This window comes from Xiphophorus couchianus, chromosome 5 (genome assembly GCF_001444195.1).
Source record: "Xiphophorus couchianus chromosome 5, X_couchianus-1.0, whole genome shotgun sequence".
NCBI lineage: Eukaryota > Metazoa > Chordata > Actinopteri > Cyprinodontiformes > Poeciliidae > Xiphophorus > Xiphophorus couchianus.
In genome coordinates this window covers 33,958,604-33,976,936 of record NC_040232.1, presented here as the reverse complement: position 1 = coordinate 33,976,936, position 18,333 = coordinate 33,958,604, and the positions used below count along the sequence as shown (strand labels likewise).

At 42.0% G+C, this 18,333-nt stretch overlaps 1 protein-coding gene and 1 long non-coding RNA gene across 20 annotated transcripts in view; one reads left to right on the top strand and one right to left on the bottom strand.

Moving 5' to 3' along the window:
- The window catches only part of cacna1ab (calcium channel, voltage-dependent, P/Q type, alpha 1A subunit, b), a 135,627-nt gene extending 121,157 nt beyond the window's left edge, over nucleotides 1-14,470 (bottom strand). For 17 of the 19 annotated variants that reach the window (XM_028018859.1, XM_028018861.1, XM_028018866.1 and 14 more), the window contains exon 1: nucleotides 13,470-13,765. In XM_028018859.1, coding sequence (XP_027874660.1) covers nucleotides 13,470-13,765 — 296 coding nt within the window. Of the gene's footprint in view, nucleotides 1-13,469; nucleotides 13,969-14,322 lie in introns of those variants that run through there. The other 2 variants (XM_028018850.1, XM_028018849.1) reach the window with 2 other exon arrangements.
- Nucleotides 13,745-14,260, top strand: LOC114145346 (uncharacterized). Its single transcript, XR_003595663.1, has 2 exons — nucleotides 13,745-13,880; nucleotides 13,966-14,260. It is a non-coding gene; the product is annotated as an uncharacterized LOC114145346 (long non-coding RNA).
- Nucleotides 14,471-18,333: the final 3,863 nt, after the last annotated feature.

Sequence of the window (18,333 nt, the reverse complement as noted above, 5' to 3'; positions counted from 1 at the left end):
CAGACCTGAGAGCCCTAACTACTCTTGGCCTAATTGAAGCCATGTCAGATCTCCTTACTGCCTTTCTCCGCAGCGCGCCACTCTCCTTCTCTGTTATCCACTCCTTCACCTCTGCATCTTTGCCTCAGGGTCGCCTGATTGACAGCGGCGGCGACCCCCAGCGCCCGGGCCCTGCCGCCCACGGTCGGCAGAACCAATCCCAGAACTCGGCCAAGTGACACGACGAAGTGACAGACTGGCAGCCTGCTGATGTTTGAGCATCCTGGACGGCTGGACTGGACTCTGTGTTGGACTGGTGAAAAAGCCTGACTGCCCATGAAGAAGATGTTGTTTTCTCAAAGAATTATGGCAGAATAATTCATTGTATGTACGAAAAAAAATGTAACACTGGCAATTTTAATTGGTGCTTTGGATGAAATTTCTGGCAAAGTTTAGGTAAATTGTTTTTGTGGTGAACCCAACATCTGATGTACTGTCTTCTAATCCGTCTTCTACCTACTCAAGCTCGGTTTTGTTTTTAAATAATGATCTGCTTTCGTGCTCTCATCAAATTGGTCTGTTCTCTTTTTTCTCAGGTAAATTACCAGTTTTCTCAAACAGTATGTGTTTCTTAGTTTTTACGATTTGTTTACAATCAAAGACCGTACAGGACCGCTTCGGGTTTCCATCTCTGTAACTCGATGTGATCATTAAACGTTGAGACATTCAGGCCAAATTATTAAGTTCATGCAGGAGAGCAACTTTTATCTGACAGTTCACAACATGTAGCACGCCGCGCTATCAAGAAGTCATATCAAAACATAGGAAAGAAAGAAAATCTGTCAGTAGCCCGTCGTTTCAAATTTCTCTGTCAGAAAAGCATTAGCAGCTGGAGCAAGAAATGTAGCTGTATGTTTCCATTAAGATTTGATATATTTGAGAGTTTTAGTGTATGGTAAAGCAAGAATTAGCTTTAAATTAGCTAATTCACTGATTGACAGCGGCGGTGACCCCCAGCGCCCGGGCCCTAAATTAAAGCTAATTTAAAGAATTAGCTTTAAATTAGCTTTCCTGAACACTTGTTCTTTCTGCTCATGCGCAAAAACCAGAATACAATTCACTCACACATAAACACAAACAGCAAAAAAAACACACACACACACACACACAAGCATCAAGCTCACACCTACACACATTTGCCCCCACACACACGCAGATAAACACATACAGATGCCTGCACTTGGCTCTGTTTCTGGGGAGAGGCGCCCTGGGCTGCAAGAGAAAGCAACCAGCTCAGATCAAAAACACACATATGGAGCCTGTCACAACACCTTTTAGTTTCCGCTTTTCTTTTCTTTTTTTGTTCCCTGCATATTCTTCGCCACCCTCTCTGCATATCGGCTCTCTTTTCCCTCCTCTCTTGCCTCCGATCCGCTCTTCACACTGCAGTGGAGAAGAGGAGAGGACGAGGGGGAAACGGAGCCAAACGATCGAGAGCCGAGAGGAGCGGAAGAGGAGGGAGAGGAGAGATGGGCCGGGGAAGAGATGACGTGAAAGAAAGAAGAACATAGGAGGGGAGTCAGTTTTTCTTTCTTTCTTTCTTTTTTTTGCAGTATTCCAGTTTTGCTGGAATACTGCCCACTTTTCAAAGGCACACCTCAGCATTCCTCCCATCTATTAGACCTCAAATAAAGTGCTCTTTCTGTTCAATTAAAAATAATTACTTTAATAATTGTCATCAGGGAGATAATTCCCAGCATACGCGCTACTTTGATAATCAGTTCTAGTGGCGGACTTAAAGACGCAGTGATGTTCCTTCTTTCCTCAGTGTGTCTACTCTGAACCTCAGTCATTTTCTGATAAACATTAACATGCATCACATTGAAATTCTTCATTCCAAGCAAAAGCATTTCTCTGCACAGCTAGCAAAACTAGCCGCAAACAACAAACTGATGAAGAGCACGGCCGGTCCAAGACTTTTTTTCATATCATACCAGTTTTATAATGGCCGTTGATTTTAACCTTAAAAGAAATATTTTAACTCTCACTTTGTCATGACAGATTGGCATGAGACAGACACGTATGCCCTGTCCCTGTGCTAACTTGAAAAAAACAATCAGAGCCCAGAGACGTGTCCAAGAGCCGTCAATCCCCTCCTCTCTCCAACTTGCTCTCTGCTACGCTGCAGCTAGCACTGCCTGTCATGAATGCTAAGGCTAGTTACTAGTTAGCATGGCCACTGATGACAGTGGATAAACAGTTACTCGGAAATGGAAAGTTATTTTGCTACCATTAGCACATTTAGCTGTGAGTACATGAGATGGATTGACAATGCTAAGGCCCGCGTCCTGGCTCTGATTGGTTGTTTTTAGTCGGGAGCGGTGCATTTCTTCAAACAGCAATAGCAGCACAGGAAGGAAGTGGAGGGGTTTGATCTTTTCACAGATTATCCATCTTAAACTAGACTGTCACAACAAGGTGAGAGTTTTAACAAATAATGTATGTAAAAATATATATTTTTTTTTTATAAAAGTTGCATTCTGTCCCTTTAAGTTTATTATAATATTTCATTTACCTGAAAGTAACACTAGCTGATAAACAATGAATTTGCAGTAAACAAGCTAACGTACCCGACCGTGTCCCAGACTCTCCTTCACATCTGACGCTCCCTGTTCATCAAAAGAATAAACCGAGGGGGGGAAAAAAATAAAAAAAATCCAACTGTGCTGTTCACCAGTAGAATATTAGCACAAACACAAACACACACCCCAACACACCGGCTGGCTAAAGGCCAATCAATAATTCACAGAGCGCAGATTGAATGTAGATCACAGACTCAACATGGGGGGAAAACACTGTGGCTGTCCACCTTTATTCTCCTCAGAGATTGTCCTCCCATCTCTACTTTCACCTATTTTAATATATTTTCTCTGTCAATTCGCATTGAATTTATTTATTTATCCGTTTGGCTAGTTTTGCGAATATTTCCATTAAGTCGCATAAAGCTTCCAGGCCTACAAGTTGGCAGGTTTTTCGGCGGTGGTGAAATGTGTCTGAAATGTTGCTCAACATCCACGATTGCGACTTCTCGACATTAATCAAATAATCATTTAGCAAGAAGCATTCTTACTTTTTCAGCAAAAAGGGCAGAGTTGGATTTTAACATCGTCACATGACAAGCGGCTCTTTAGCCCGATTGTCGCTGTAGTGTTGGTGAGAAAGGCAAAGCCTGTAAAGGTTCAGCCGAGGTAAGTTAACCGAGAGTCCAACGTGGTTCTGAGTTATCCTACGCCAAGTCATCATATTTTCTCTCCGCTCTAACAAAGCTGTTCACTACACCCATCTGTAAGCACATGTGGCATAAATATCCGTAGCAGGGTGTGTGTAGTCCTCGTGCAGCACACACACACACACGCACACACACACACACAGGCGTCGTTTTAACAGTGCAGGTTCCTGTTTGGGTTTCATCCGTTGTGAGCATGCGTAACGTAGGCCATTATGTAGAAGCCGGCCTCCTGGGACGCAGTCCTACATGCGGAAACTATATTAGGAACAAGCACATCTCCGAAGGGAGCCGGAGTTGTTGTACGCACATCTGCAACTAAGAATAGTTGACCTTTAGTTGGTTTTTTATCAATGCCATTTATCACCTTCAAACACATCTTTGCCTCCGTCTTTCTTTCATTTGTCACTGGCTTTCTAATCTGTCACTCTCCGCTTTGCTTTTCGTCGATCCCTCCGTTTATGTTTCCTCTCCTCCAATTTCGGAGGCGAAAAGCACTCTGTCCGCGTAACTTCTTCAGTTATTCTCACTCGGATAGCCGACTCGTACGTACGCCGGGCATCAGCGCGTAGCACAACGGGAACAGCCGGCACACAAAGTTGAGGAGAGGACAGCAGGGGAATCAGATTTCACCACGGTGTGATGCAGACAGACATTCACACACACACACCCACACACACACCCTCACGCCAAGGGAATAGCCTGTAAGGATCACATATCGCGAGTAGAGTTCTGTCAAAACAACCATATGGTGCTGGGCTGTCGAGATGTTAAAGACCAATACTTAACATATTGGTGATTTTATACACAGGTGTAATCTATTTCTCAGCTCAAGTTTCTTTTTCTGTTTTAGTTTTATTTAGTTTTTAACTTCACTAAAACAGCATTTTCCCCCCTTTTCCCATAACAGGAAAGTCAGATTAAAGTTTAGACAAGAACCAATCAGAATTCTGTTGCTGATTTCCAATTAAGGCAATTTTGTACCTCTTAAGAAGCTATGAAATTTTAGCTTATTTTAGGAAGCTAAAATAATGGCATGTGCGTTTTTTTTTTTTCCTGTGTTTTCTGCCAGACACACATTTCTTTTAGAAATTGAGGCAATCTCAAGGTCAAGGTGTCAGACTAGTCACTGTGGAGAAAAGTATCACTATTTTGAAGCTATGACAAAATCATTTATGAAATTGAAATTTTAAACTGCATTTAGCATTTTCTGTTAGCGATTTATAGGATTGCTAAAAGGGGCAGAGCATTTTGTAAATATATAATATAGATCACTGCCAAACTTTGAGGTTTTTAAACGGCTGCCATCATTTCCAAATTCAAAATGGGATTTAATGACTTTGTGTTGGATTGTAAGGAGCCTTCACAACTCATATGGAAGCATTTTGGATGATTTATACTAAAAAATAAATGGTGACAGAGTAACGGACAAAACTGTAAGGCCTGTAAAAAAAAAAAAACACAGCTGGGTATTTGGCTAACAACGGTGAAGTTAGCATCTCATTTGTGGATCTCAACCTAAACCTGACTCTGAGGGTGTTCTCACACCTGACGGTCCGGTGGCATCGGTTCGACTGGGCACCAACCTACAACATTTGTTACATTTTCAAGCTGCTGCGATTCGTTTTCACACTGCATTGTTTCAAACGATTAAGGTGCTTTGAAAAAACTCGTCCCCTCCTCCGAGAACCACAGAAGGAAACGACGTAAAACCCCCTGAAGAAGACACGGTGCCCAAGCTCCATCCTAATGAAATGTAAACAAAAATGGAGTGGTATCAGTTTTTAGCGGCTGCAGGATTTGATGCGACAAATATTTTACGTAGCTAATCAATTTGTTAAAGAAAAAACTGATTTAAAAAAAAAAAAAAAAATTATTCCACAGCAAAAGCAAAAGGCCATAGACGAATCACAGAAGCGAATTTGTGACTGAAGAATCCAAAACATCTAACTACTTTACTTGGTGAAAGTATCGTTGCAGCCCCAGTTATTACTTATGGTGTTAAAACCACAGATTGTGCTATTGTATCACCAGGATATATTAGGATACATTACAGAGAGAAAGAGATTGCACAGTGAAGCGTGAAAATCCCAAATGGGGCTTTTTTTTTTTTCCTGCCAACAACTCAGCTCCACTGACTCGGCCATGCATGTGTCTGAGAGCATGTGTTTGTGCTCCAACGCCCCCTGAGGTTAGTGATACTAGTGAACAGGTGTTACAGTATCACCTGCTCCCAACACACACACACACATACGCCCACGCACACACACACCCCTACAGACACACAAACACGCAGAGCGCTCTGAGCGCCATCAGCCGGGAGCGTTGCTCCAAGCTGGGCAGATGAAGCCAATCCACAAGCTGATCTGTCAGGTTGTTTGTGTGCTCATGCATCATGCGTGTGTTTATTTAAGCTTACGTAAGCGTTTAGTCAAACTCGACCAACAGACGAGGCACGCTGCTAATTTCGGGCCTACCACAATCTGAGCCTTCAGGCTGTTAGAAACCCTTTTGTGGAAAAATAGAGGGCTATCGTTTTTCTATGTGTTCAACCACTTAACACACGACAGGAGAAAATTGTCAAGTTAGTTCCGAGATGAGAGACAGGAAGACGGATGTTTTAAAAACACACAGAATTGGGGAAATGATTCGTTATGAAACATTACAGGAACACAGAATTATTACAAATGGCTAGGAGTGTCCAGATCAGATATCAATATCGGATATTTGGTCAGATGTCAGACAAAATCTAAAATCTTCGATATAAGCATGCCAATGTTAGCACTCCACTCCAGCATTTAGTCCGCCCCAGGACTTCTAACCAGCACCACTTGCATTATTAACTTATTAGTTAATAATAAATGGGTCACTTGTTCTTCTACCTATTGTTGTCGATTATTATTTTCTGGGCAGTATCACTTGATCAATGATTTTCTAACTTTCCACATTACAAAATAAGCAATACATCTCTGTGCGATTTGTTCTGATATCGCATCGAGTATCAGTATCAGTCAATACTGAGAGCTGCGATATTGGTATCGTATCGGAATTTTGAAAAGCTGCATCAGGAGACCGCTAAAAATAAAAAGTGCAATGACATTTTTCTCTCTTTACTCTCTTTTCTTTCATCACAATGTCTCCATCAACATACCTGAGTGTGATCGTGTGGATCTGTAAGGGAGGACAACCAAAGTCCAGACTTCTAATGCAGCACCTGAAATAAACCTTAAGCAGCCTCCTTTGCTGTTGTGATATTACAAACACTAATATTGCAATGATCTTTGCAACTGCCTCCAATCAAAATGTCAACACGCTATAAAGAAACGCAGGTTTGATGCATTTAAGGAATGTGAAATATGCCTCTTTTTTTATTTGTTTCTGACCTGCCAACGACCGCTCCGAGCCAATGACTGTTTAGAGCATCATCAGTCTGAAATTCTCTGAAATTAGTCCTTTCTGTCCCAATAGTTGAGAGACTTGCATAGCTAATTGCAGCACCAGTTCCTGCGATACAACACGACAGGATTCTTTTGTACTGTGGCTTTGAAAGAAGTGCCAAAAATCATAACAATTTATTCTGTTTCAGCTGCCCAAAAGAATAAATAAATAAATAAATAAAATAAAGCTTCAGCCTGAAAACAACCAGAAACACAAATCTCTTGAGTACAAATATCCAGGGACAACGCACCATTTGGTCTCCTAAAGGCTAGAAATAACTCATTTGCAACATTAACGGTAGCTTTTTTAAATAACCTTTAAGCAGGAATAAAACATACTTTCCATTAAGCTGAAATTAGTATAATAAAAATGCTTTTTTTTATTGATCTGGTGTGATATTCTGATGTTAAATATTGTGCTTTTGTTTAGCTGGAAGCAGAAAATCATCATAATTAATAGAAATAAAGGCTTGAAAACATCCGTCTGTATTTAAATACTCCATATATGACATGTTGACGTAGTAAGTTAAGTTACTGAGATAAGTGAACTTTTCAATAATATTTTAATATTAAGTAAGTGAACATTGCAAACTTGGATAATTTAAAGCATATGTTAACACACAACTAATACTGACTTTGCAAAATCTCAGTATTAGTGGTAAGTTGTCTTTTTAGTCTTTTTAGACTAAAAGCAGACAAATACTAAACACACAGCATTTCTGTGGATTCTACAAAACATCAGAATATACCAGAGAGGATTTTAAATCTTCTTTGGAGATAGATTTTGATATTCCAGCATTCCTCGCATAACACTTTCTTGTTTGAAAATATATTTATCGTTCACATTTTAATAAAACCGACTTGCTGAAAATACTTTTTCATTCCAAAATAAAACAAAAATGATTAAAGTATGCTCATTTTTAGGGGAAAAAATGGTTGGGAATTCAAGAATTACACATATTTTTAAGACTGAATATCAGCTCTGTACATTTATTACATTTAAAGAGTCTTGACAACAAACTATTACTGAAAGCGATCGTTGTTTTTCAGAGTTTGGTGAAGGTTTTTGGTGTCCACTGCCTCTCATTTTCTCTCTCTTTCTGTGTTACTCAGTATCTACCTCTCTCCACATGTCCTTTTCCTCACGAGATACCAAGCAGCGTGGCCAGGATCCAGCTGAGCAAGCGTGAAACTCACACAGACAATGACCGCTCAGAGCAGATGGTCAGAGAGTGACACAGAATGGAAAAAAAAAAAAAAAGAACAAGCACAACATTCACATAATAATGCTGTAACCATATCTGATGGTCCTTGGCCAACAAAATAAACAGTAATGTCTTTGTTCTCCAGAATAAAGACATTAATAAAAGGAGACAAAAGCAGGAATACTTCCTGCTTTTTTCGAAAGCAGGAAGTGAAAGCTCTTGCTTTTTGCAGTTCTAAGTAAGATAAGAGAAAATAGTGAATAGCGACCAACCAACCCTTTATGAGTTTTGCCATTTAGAAACTAGAGACACCAAAACATCAACATAAGATTAAATAATTTTCAACTTTTACATGTTACATAACAGCTCTCCTATTTCAATGCCCTTCAGAAATGTTGAAACTCCTGTTAAAGATAGTTAAAATAAAAAATAAAAAAAAACTATTAAACAACTATTCCATTACTGTATCTCACACAATCTCACACGATTGTTTTTCAATCCAACATTTAGCTTGACTACACTTATTTAGTGGTGGAATTCGCGTCACATTGAAAGTTTTCGTTTCATTTTTCACAAACATTTGTTGCTGCACTTTTGGAAACAATACTGAGGAAATAAAGATAGTTTCCCCTCCTTGTTTTGGCTTTTAGTAACCCGTGACTTTTTGCTTCCCTGGGGAAAAACGTCATGTGAAACTAAAGCCTGAGTCTTTTAGCTGCTTTTCAAAAATAAGGAAGCCAGTAGAATATTCCATTCATGCTAGTTATCAGCTTACCCGAGTCTAATGCTAGCCAATACAAAACTAATGCTAGCTTATTTATGCTAATGGACAGTAGAGGAATTAGGAGAACCAGTCAGTGACCAGCCAAGGCATGCTAGTTGGCTAATACTAAGGCTAATACTAGCCAGTCCAATGCTAATGCTAGCCTATGCTACTTGGAAGTCTATTTAAGGATAATGCCAGCCCACGCATGGCTAATGCTAGGCTATTCATGCTAATGGACAGCAGAGGAAGTAACCAATCCAGTGGGTGACCAGCCGAGGTAGCCGAGTCATGCTAGTCACCAGCCTTTCCAAAGTCAACGGAAGCTACAGGTACGTGAGTGACGGCCACCTAGTTACCGGCACCAGATGAAATAAAGTCACAAAAAAAGTTACTGGCACCAGCCTGTCGTTAATCAGATCAGTTGCTGGCTTTGGAGAGGACATAACTTCCCGTGACACGGAAGAATCCACCGATTTAAGTTTGCTGCTAATACTGCGACGTAGGAAAACTCATCAAACGTTTCTGAGTGTTAAGAAGCAATAATATTTTCTGTAACATTTAAATTCTAGAATGTGTATGTGATCCTTTTGTTTGTGAAATGTTTGTTACCTTTTGGGTGTGTCCTTGTAGCGGCCATCTTGGAACCTACCAAAGAGGAGGCCCGCCTCAAACCCAGCTCTTTTATAGAAAGGCCCATGTTTGCCGGACTTTGATTGGCTGGGCAGTTAATTGAGAAGGTGGGGACAACAGTATATAAGAGGACTGTTGGCTGAGCCAAAAGAGGGAGAAAGCTTGAGAAGATGTCATTTTGTCTTGTCTGTGAGCCATGCTGTGCTGAAGGAGGCCTAATAAACCACCTTTGTTTATGCTACAGCCAACTTTGAGGAGTTTTTTCTTCCACACCTCTCAGTGTAACACTGAGGTTAGCCTGAGTCCAAATTTGAATTTCTTTGCCAATGCGCAGTTACAAAAACAATCACTAAAGTCAAACATCAATGAAGGAGACAGAATGGAGGTAAGAGCCCCTCTATAAAAAGCTGGTTGCTACAGTGGTCGAGTCAAGGTCCAGTCTCTGAATTCTCTAAAATCTGAGCCCTATGGAGATTAAGCTTAACTTTTATAACACCTTACATATTTATTTACTTTTTTTATTATTATTTCCATCCACTTTTACACTGCAAATTAGGACGCCCTGAATTAACTAAAATAAGGAGAGTTTGGCAGTTGCGTAAAACAGGTAATCATATATTTTTTTAAAAGTGGAAGAAGATGGAGGAGGGTACATTTAAAGAAAACGGGTTGCAGGGGGAAGAAGAGCGGTGGAGAGGCGAACATGAAAGGAGCGTAGAGAGGGAATGTGAAAGTACTGGCGAAGGGAAGGGAAGGGAAGGGAGGTATAATGAAGTCCTTTGGGCCTCATGTGAAAGAAGCCACAGCATCTGGCAGCCAACACAGCCCGGCTCTGCACAGATGGTGGCATGATGGGATATGCTCAGTTCATTTTCAGATCAGAAAGTGAACATTGTAAACACTTTAACCTGCTCTTAATTGATTCAATTTTTAATAATACTTTTTTTACATGTCAAAAAAGTGACAAAAAAAAAAAAAACTGCTAAGATTTTCAAGACTGATTTCACTTCCAGTGCAAAATAAGATCCAGAGCAGCCTGGCGGAAAGTACTGATGTCCATTTTATTTTCTATTTTTCCGTTAATCTGAGTAAGTAAGCAGTTGTGGTGAATAAAGACTGCCTGAAAATGAGCGACAACGAAGCAGAACAATGAAAGTCAAACTTCATGGTTCTGGAGAAGCTAACCGTCCAGAATGTAGTTTGAGCTAGCATTTAATGCTAGTGTGATCTCTCAGGGAAACATGTCTAGTGTAGTAGTGACACAGTTGATGCTTCTCTCTTCAAATCTTAATTTAAGGGAGGATGGTGGGGGGAAAAGGCTGTTATGTATTTGCCATAACACCCTTTTTGCCATTTCATAGCAAAATCAAGTAACTCTGTACTTTTAGATGTTTATTTAAAATAAACTTTTTTTGAGCTTTACATCGTGTTATAATGTTATTCCCTCATCAAAAACATACCTGGAGTGTTGCTGATTCTTTCATGCACGTTTGAGAAATCCTTTAATCTCCCGTGGCAACCAGTCAGCTGTGCTACACGCCTTTGAGGCACAGTTCCTCCTATGAGCTGCAGTTTCCAAGCTTCCCAGCTTTCACCTCACAGAGCAGCCCTCTGCCATGACTCCCCTACTCAGGCCCTTCAGACTAGCCAGCAGCAATTAGCAAACACCTGGCAGAGCTACGCATCTACTGAGCTCATTATACAAGTTACTTCTCAGTGCAACGCTGGTAAAGACGTAGTTAAAGGGTTAATAAAGGAGCAGTGTTGTGATGACTTCCTGAAGGCGGAGTTTCAGAAAGAAGCAGGAGTTTCTTAAAGAGACAGAGGCCCAAATTCAAGGTGTTAAATTACTAAGTAAAATTATGTTTAAGTCACATTGGAAATATTTAGCATTTTTATAACAACTGAAGGTGACATAGTAACTTGATTGTGCTATAAAATGGCACTCTGTGCCTGGAAAATGCCCCTTTAAGTGCAATTTGACTTTCCATCAAACACCTGAAATTGGCTTCCGTCTCTTTAAGAAGCTGCTACCCTTACAGACCTTCCCCTTCAGCATGCCATCAAAACAACGTTTCTCTATGCCGATGCTGTTTACAACCATTCTTGGGAGCGTTGTAGTTGTATATTACACTCAGCAAACTTGCACTTCCACTAGGTGTTTGCTACTTGCTGCTGCCGCTAGTCTGGAGGAGATGAGGAGGAGGCGTGCTCTGTGAGGCAGAAGCTCAGCTAGGAACTGAGGCTCTAAAACGGAGTATGAGCAGCCATTCAGGCACCCTTAAATGGTTGCCATGGGAGATTAAAGGATTCCTAAAACAAACATGAATAAATCAAAGCAACAGTGGGGATGTTTTGACGAGGGAATAACAGTATAACATGATCTAAAGGTTAAAAAAGGTCAGTTTTACATGATATCTCTCCTTTATTTGCCACCTTTAAAACTTTTTTATTTTTTACTTTGATCTTTGGCTGCTTAGTTTTGTGATTTTGTTCCTACTCCCTCTGCCTTTTAGGCCTTAAAGTATCCAACATACACTAATCTGCGAGTTGGGCCATAACTACAAGCTCATAAGATACTTCTGATCTTATCCTTTAAGTAAACACACATCTAAGCTTTCGGCCACAGTGAACTAGCTAACCTGGGTAAGTCGGTTGATACCAGCCTTGGTACTGCCAGCATCTCCATCTGATTGTTTAATATCCACTGGTTCATTGTCTACTAAATACTTAAAACTACTGAAACCTGCTAGCATCTGATCTACTCTTGCTACTAGTTATCAGTTTTATTGACACATGAAGAGTTGTGTCTTTCCTGTCTCTAGTCAAAATCTATTTGTACTGTATTGCCTGTCTAGGCAACATATATATGTAGCTTAGTTTTTTTCTAATAAGCATCTTTTTTTCTGCTTATGCCAAAAAAAAAAAAAAATCTTTAGTTTTTAGACATTTTCTTGCTTGTTCTACTGCTTTAACTCTTCATTAAATCTTTACATCACTTGACATGAATCTTAGTTCCCAGACAATATGTCCTCTTGGTACAATAATGGAGTTCAGAGTCACTTTCATCCTAAGAACCCAGGTACTTTCTTTCACCACAACCCCCACTGCCAACACACACACACACATGTTTGTGTGGCTATCTTTGTGGGGACTTTCCATTGTCTTCCATTCATTTCTACAGCCTAAACTTTAGCACTATCCTAACCCTACCCATTACATACCTAACCCTAACCAAAACTCAATTCACACCTTCGTCCTAAATTTGACCCCTGACCCAAAAACAACGTTTCCCCTTGTGAAGACCAGGCTTCAGACGCCTTGGACGCTCTTGGCAAACACGCAGCGGCCCTCAACGCGCCTTCACATCGACTTTGCATGTGAACCAGACGCACCTGGCGCTCAAAACGTTTGGCATAAACATGTGTGACATCAACTAACTCGCTCATTCTTTGGTTACCTAGCAACAACTTGTTGAGTAACTTGCAGCAGCAATGAAAGGTTTAGCCTCCATGCCTTAACTGCTTAAACACAAAACAATACTGCCAACTTTGGCAGCATTTAAAAACAAAACTATTCAATAATTATCTGTATCGGCTGATACGAAACATATTGCGATACATTTTTCAGCCCGTCTCCAGCCCCAAATTGTATAAAATTATTTAAGACATAAGTAGGCCGCCATGTTCTCATAATTAGCTTTCAGAGTTTTTTGTGTGTCGTTTTTCTGCTGGATAAACCATAAACTACTTCTAGAGAGTCAGTGGTAGTTAGAGAGCGGATAAGAATGGGAAATAGCCATTTCCCTTACCTACTGGTTGCGTGGCGCTATAAGCTCTCGTAATGCTGACATCAGCACTCAGCTCTGACAGCAACCAACACACATTCTCACACACACACACACAAGTTGCTAACTGTGCTAGAACGCGATGCATCTTCATCAGTGCGACTAGTATCGTCTTCAGCAGAACGATTCATTCAGAAGAAACTCAAACAGGAAAGTGCATCGCAGAAGCTTATTGCATACACACGCAAGCATTTTAAATGTCAAATCGAAACACAACTCCGAACTTTCATCCGCCACATTAAGGCCACACCTTAAGCCGAAGCACTCCAGCCAAACACACCCCCGCCGGTACCTTGGTGGGCCCGCTGTGAAAGGATATGGCCATTCGGTGATTTTTTTGGCGTACTTCCTCACCACGTTGTCTTCGCTGAAGAGGAAGAGGGAGCGGTTGACCGTTAGGCAGCTCTGCCGGACGGGTATGGGGTTGTACAGGGCCATGGTCCGGGCTCTCTGGGCCATCGACTGCTTGTACATCCGCTGCGCTCCGGGGGGCCCACCTTGCCTGCTGCCGCCGCGGCCGGGCCCCCCTTGTCCGCCGGCACCCCCGCCACCACCGCCACCACCACCTCCTCCTCCTCCGTACCTGTTGGGTAGCTCGTCTCCAAAGCGCGCCATTCTGCAGACACCAAACGCCAGAGGTTAGGAAGGAGCCGGGGGGAAACCTCAGAGTGACACCTCCACATGCCACCACCCCATCAGCCTCGGCTCCAAAGACACATGCAGAATGGAGGTTCGGATCTGTCTCTCGCTTTCGGTCCTTCCAGCTCTATCTAGATCTGTTTTATTTGTTTGTGTTTTTTTTTTTCCTTCCCCAGGTCTTCAGCGCCAAGAAGACACCTCCATTTGTGTTGGGAGGACGAGAGAAGAGGGGAGGGAGGGATGGGATTAGAGAGAAGAGAAGGAAAGGAAAGCGAGTTATCGTGTATTTTTGGAATATGACGGGATATGAAACACGGCGATGTGTTTATATAATTTCTGTACAATCAGTTCTCTCTAGAGGAAATAAATGAATATTTTATCAAGGCATCGCCCTCTCTTCTCCTCTCTCTGTCATGCTGTTCTTATTTCATTATATTTGATCAGGAAAAGCCGCTCCAACAAGAAGAACAACAACAACAACAAAAAAGTCAGCAGTCGCTTCTCGTTTCTACGCAGGCGGATGAATCGATCACCTCAGACGCGATCAGAATGCATAGCTGTGCATTGAGAGAAGTAGTATTGCATCCATCTCCAGCGAGCAGGCCGGCTCCAGACTGCGTCTTTTCCCTGCATCTTGTCAGGATCTGCAGTTGTCTTCCCCCCCAACCCCCTCTGTTTCCACCTTCTCTCCTCCTCCTCCTCCTCCTCCCCCGAACCCCCCTTCTACTTCTCCCTCTTCTTCTTTTTTCCTCCCCGCCAACACACACACACACTCAGCCGGATAAAAATAGAAATAGATAAGAGTGAAATCTTTAATAATTCATATCTTCTTGTTCCATATATCCGCAGTGTTTGATGTGGCTCCCGCTGCCACCTTTCACTGCCGCCGCGGCTTTCCGCGCACACGCAAAGACGTCAACCGACGGGGGGCTTCCCCAAAATCCGAGCCTGGTGACATTTGTTGATATTTGGTAATGGACGGTGCGGCATCCCCCCTTCCTCCTCCTCTTCCTCCTCCTCCTCCTCTTCTACAAGGCGTCGGTCACTGATTTTTGGGCGTGATTGCGCTCACTGGGAGATGAAAATACTCCGATCCTCAAGTCTACCAGTCTATCTCTTCCTTGCGTAAAAGAAATTAGAAGAAGAAGAAGGGGAAGGAAGGAAGAAAAAAAAAAACCCCGAGTTGATTAAATAAAGACAAGACCAAAAAACAAAATAAAAACAACAACAAAATAAATAAATCAAAAGATAGTGTCCACGATAATCATCTATAATCCAGAGTTGGGGGAACAAGAATCCCAGACAAACAGGATCCGGATGATGCCGGCAGCATCATCACCACCATCATCAATTCTCGGTCGAAAAACGCGACGATGGCGGCGGTGCAGGTGCGCCGGAACAGCAGCTCGCATCTTCTCCTCCACCGCCGGGCAGAAACCGAGCACCATCCCCGCCCAGCAGCATCGCCTCCTCTCCTCTCCTCTCCCACCTCCCCGCCTCCCCGACGCTCCCGAAACCCGAAAGAGGCGGCCAGCCAGGTCCGACGTCGCTTTCGCGTCTCCCTTCCCCCGTTGCCGTTTTTGCGCGCGCTACCTTTTCCCTTTCCCTCTTTAGGATTTTTTTTCCCGGCGCCCCTCTCACATCCCCCGCCCCCCCGGCTCCTTCAAACCCCCCCACCCCCCACGGGGAGAAAGTCAACCAACGATAGTCGTCAGTCCGACTCCGATGCGGGGAGGGAGACTGTAAACGAAAGACCCCTTCGAGTGGAGATGCTCCTGCGGGTTTTTCTTTTGGCTTTTTTTCTTCTTCTTCTTTAACGCGTTCAAGTCGGGCTTGCGCCGCGTTCCGAGCATCCGATCGGTCTGACGGGAACCGAGCGCCACGCGCAAATCCGTGGCCGCGCCATGCAGCGCACGACGCACGGCGCCTCCCAACCCGCTCCCCAAAGCGCGCCGCAGTTACGTTCCGACGGCTTCACCTGTGCGGCAAGGTGCGACGTCCGGCCTCACCAGTTTCCATTTGACTCATCAGTCAAATGGAAACTGGGAAAAAAAAGAGAGACGCCAAATCATCAAACATTACTTAAGACCTCAAGAAAAGAAGAAGTCCAATTTGATATATTTGAAGTTACACATGACTTCTTTGTACAAGCAATCGCCATAAGCGGAGGGAGTGGCTGATTGGAATAACCTGACATGGCCAATTAGAGTCGATCGCAGTGAAATTTCCGCTGTAGCAGATTTACAGGGATCCGCTGACCTCCCCGAGTGACTGGCATGAGTTCTTTGGGGGAACGTCTCTCTGCCAGCGTTGCACATCTACAGACTCACATTTCAGCAATTTTTTGCCACAAAAAAAAGAGTTGTATTTTTGTCTCATTTCACTAAAGTCTTCTGTGTTTTATGTGAATCATACATGGTTTGCACAGGTCGTCAAAATGATTAGCAGATTTTTCAGTTTATTTAATAGAATTGGTAAAGTACCAGTAATGTACATATTTTTAAAAATATACTTTGGTTGTAAATTGTTTTTATTGTTTTCCTAAATAATTGTCCACATATACCAACAAGCTGTATAAAATTATATATGTATCCATATTTTTGCCTGAATTTTGTCTTTTTTTTCCCTTCTAAAAATAGAAAACATCAATAGATAAGTGTTTGCTTCTTTACAAATGACAAGCTTTCTATGTTAAATATTTGTTATCTTTATAAGTTATCTTTTTCCAGAAGGTTGTGGAATATTTGTGGCTCTAAAAAAAGAGAAAAAACAAAAAAGCTTTATTTAGCTGGACTGAATTCAAATGTGACTTTTTGGGTCGGAAATGTTGCAAATACCCAGTCTGTAACATTAAATCTTACTTTAAAAAAGACATTTTTATTGAGAATATGTAAAAATATGTGGGAAAACCCGACGGGAAATAAGTAGCTTTGCATGGCTCTGCAGTTCACTGCGGCTCAAAAGAAGTTAGAGACACTTTGTCCTTCCATTTCCATCCTTGACGCCGTTATGCAATTCTGAATCCACTGCCAAATCTAACGAATGTATGTTCAAATGTCGTTCCCTGCAAACCGTCTTTGAGTTAAAGATGGAATAAAATCTAATTCAAGACATTAATTCAGGATTGTTTTTAGCCAGCGTGATTTTGAATGGTCTCCCAGTTAATAAATGTCGTAAAATGTCTGCCAGCCAAATAAGCAGAACTAACTTTCAAGAGGGAATAAGACAAGAGTTTTAAGCTTTGTCCTGTTTTTTTTGTTTTTGTTTTTGTTTGTTTGCTTGGGTGGAAATGAAAAGAAACATGTTATTTCTCCTTCCTCCAAGCTATTTTTGAAGCTTTGGCTCAGGCTTCCGAGCTGCTTTGAAGCAATCCCTCGAGCTGTTGGGCGAGGCTAAAGAGGACAAAACGGAGATGGATCTGTTTGCAAAAAGTGTGTTTTCTGTCATAATAAGTTAAAGGAAAAAGACAACAGCATGTTAAATGTGTCGCAAGTCAAAGTAAGGAAGCAGTTGAAGTTGTGAAAACGAACCAACCCGGCTGACGCTGTCCTTGGTGCTGAAACATCCACCGACAGATTCCTCTGAGGTTTAAAAAAAAAAAAAAAAAAAAAGTTTTCTCTTTTGCAGGTGCCATCCAAAGTGCTGAGCAAATATAAACGAGTTTAAAGCACCGTATGTCGCCGTGCTTTTTCTTTTGGAAGCAATTACCTGCATTGTGCACAGGTGGGTTAGTTACTGTACCTCCCACCATCTGTTTCTTCTCAGAAAGCCGTTTTCGAGCTCTACCCGCCGTTCGTCCCCCCCTCAAACCTCCCGCACCAGTTTTGGCTGTTCATCACCCGGAGTTTGAAGCTCTGTTTCCACTCCAAAGGGCTGTTAGAGGAGCTATGAGAGTGGGCCATATGGCGGATATCTGGGATGCATCATCCGAGGCCGAGCCACGCATGAATATTTTGCAACCAGACGGAGTCTCAACAAACTCCACGGAAGAGGAGCGCCCGGATTGTGTCGGGACGAGCTTCCCGACGTAAACCTGCGGTTTGGTTTCCATTCTGCACAGCATCTCTGTCTTTGTTAACATAATACTTGGGTGGAGTGTGAATTTTAGGGCTGCAACTAAAGATTAATTTGATCCGATTAATCTGTGATTAAATGATTAATCGATTAATCGGATAACAAATTTTTCCAAATCCTGCCGACTTCTTTCATTTATCCACTTCAGCCTTTTCTAATACAAATTTTGGAAAGCGTCACAAGGTGCAAATAAACAAATAATTCAATTCCTTTCTCCAATAAGACAATAAATATTTCATTGCATGCTTTCAGTGTATCAGTTGTCGCACAGGGTGCAACAAAATATACTTTTAGCATCAGCATGTGAAAATCTCAACCTTTTCAGCTTGACTTTACACCAATACAGTTTACCTGTTTATTGTGTCTTGGATTAACTGATTAATAACTGGCCAGCAAATGATTCTTAAGAGGAAAGGTTTTCCGGTATTTAAACAGGGTGAGGCTAAAACTGCCACTGGAGGAGTTCTGGC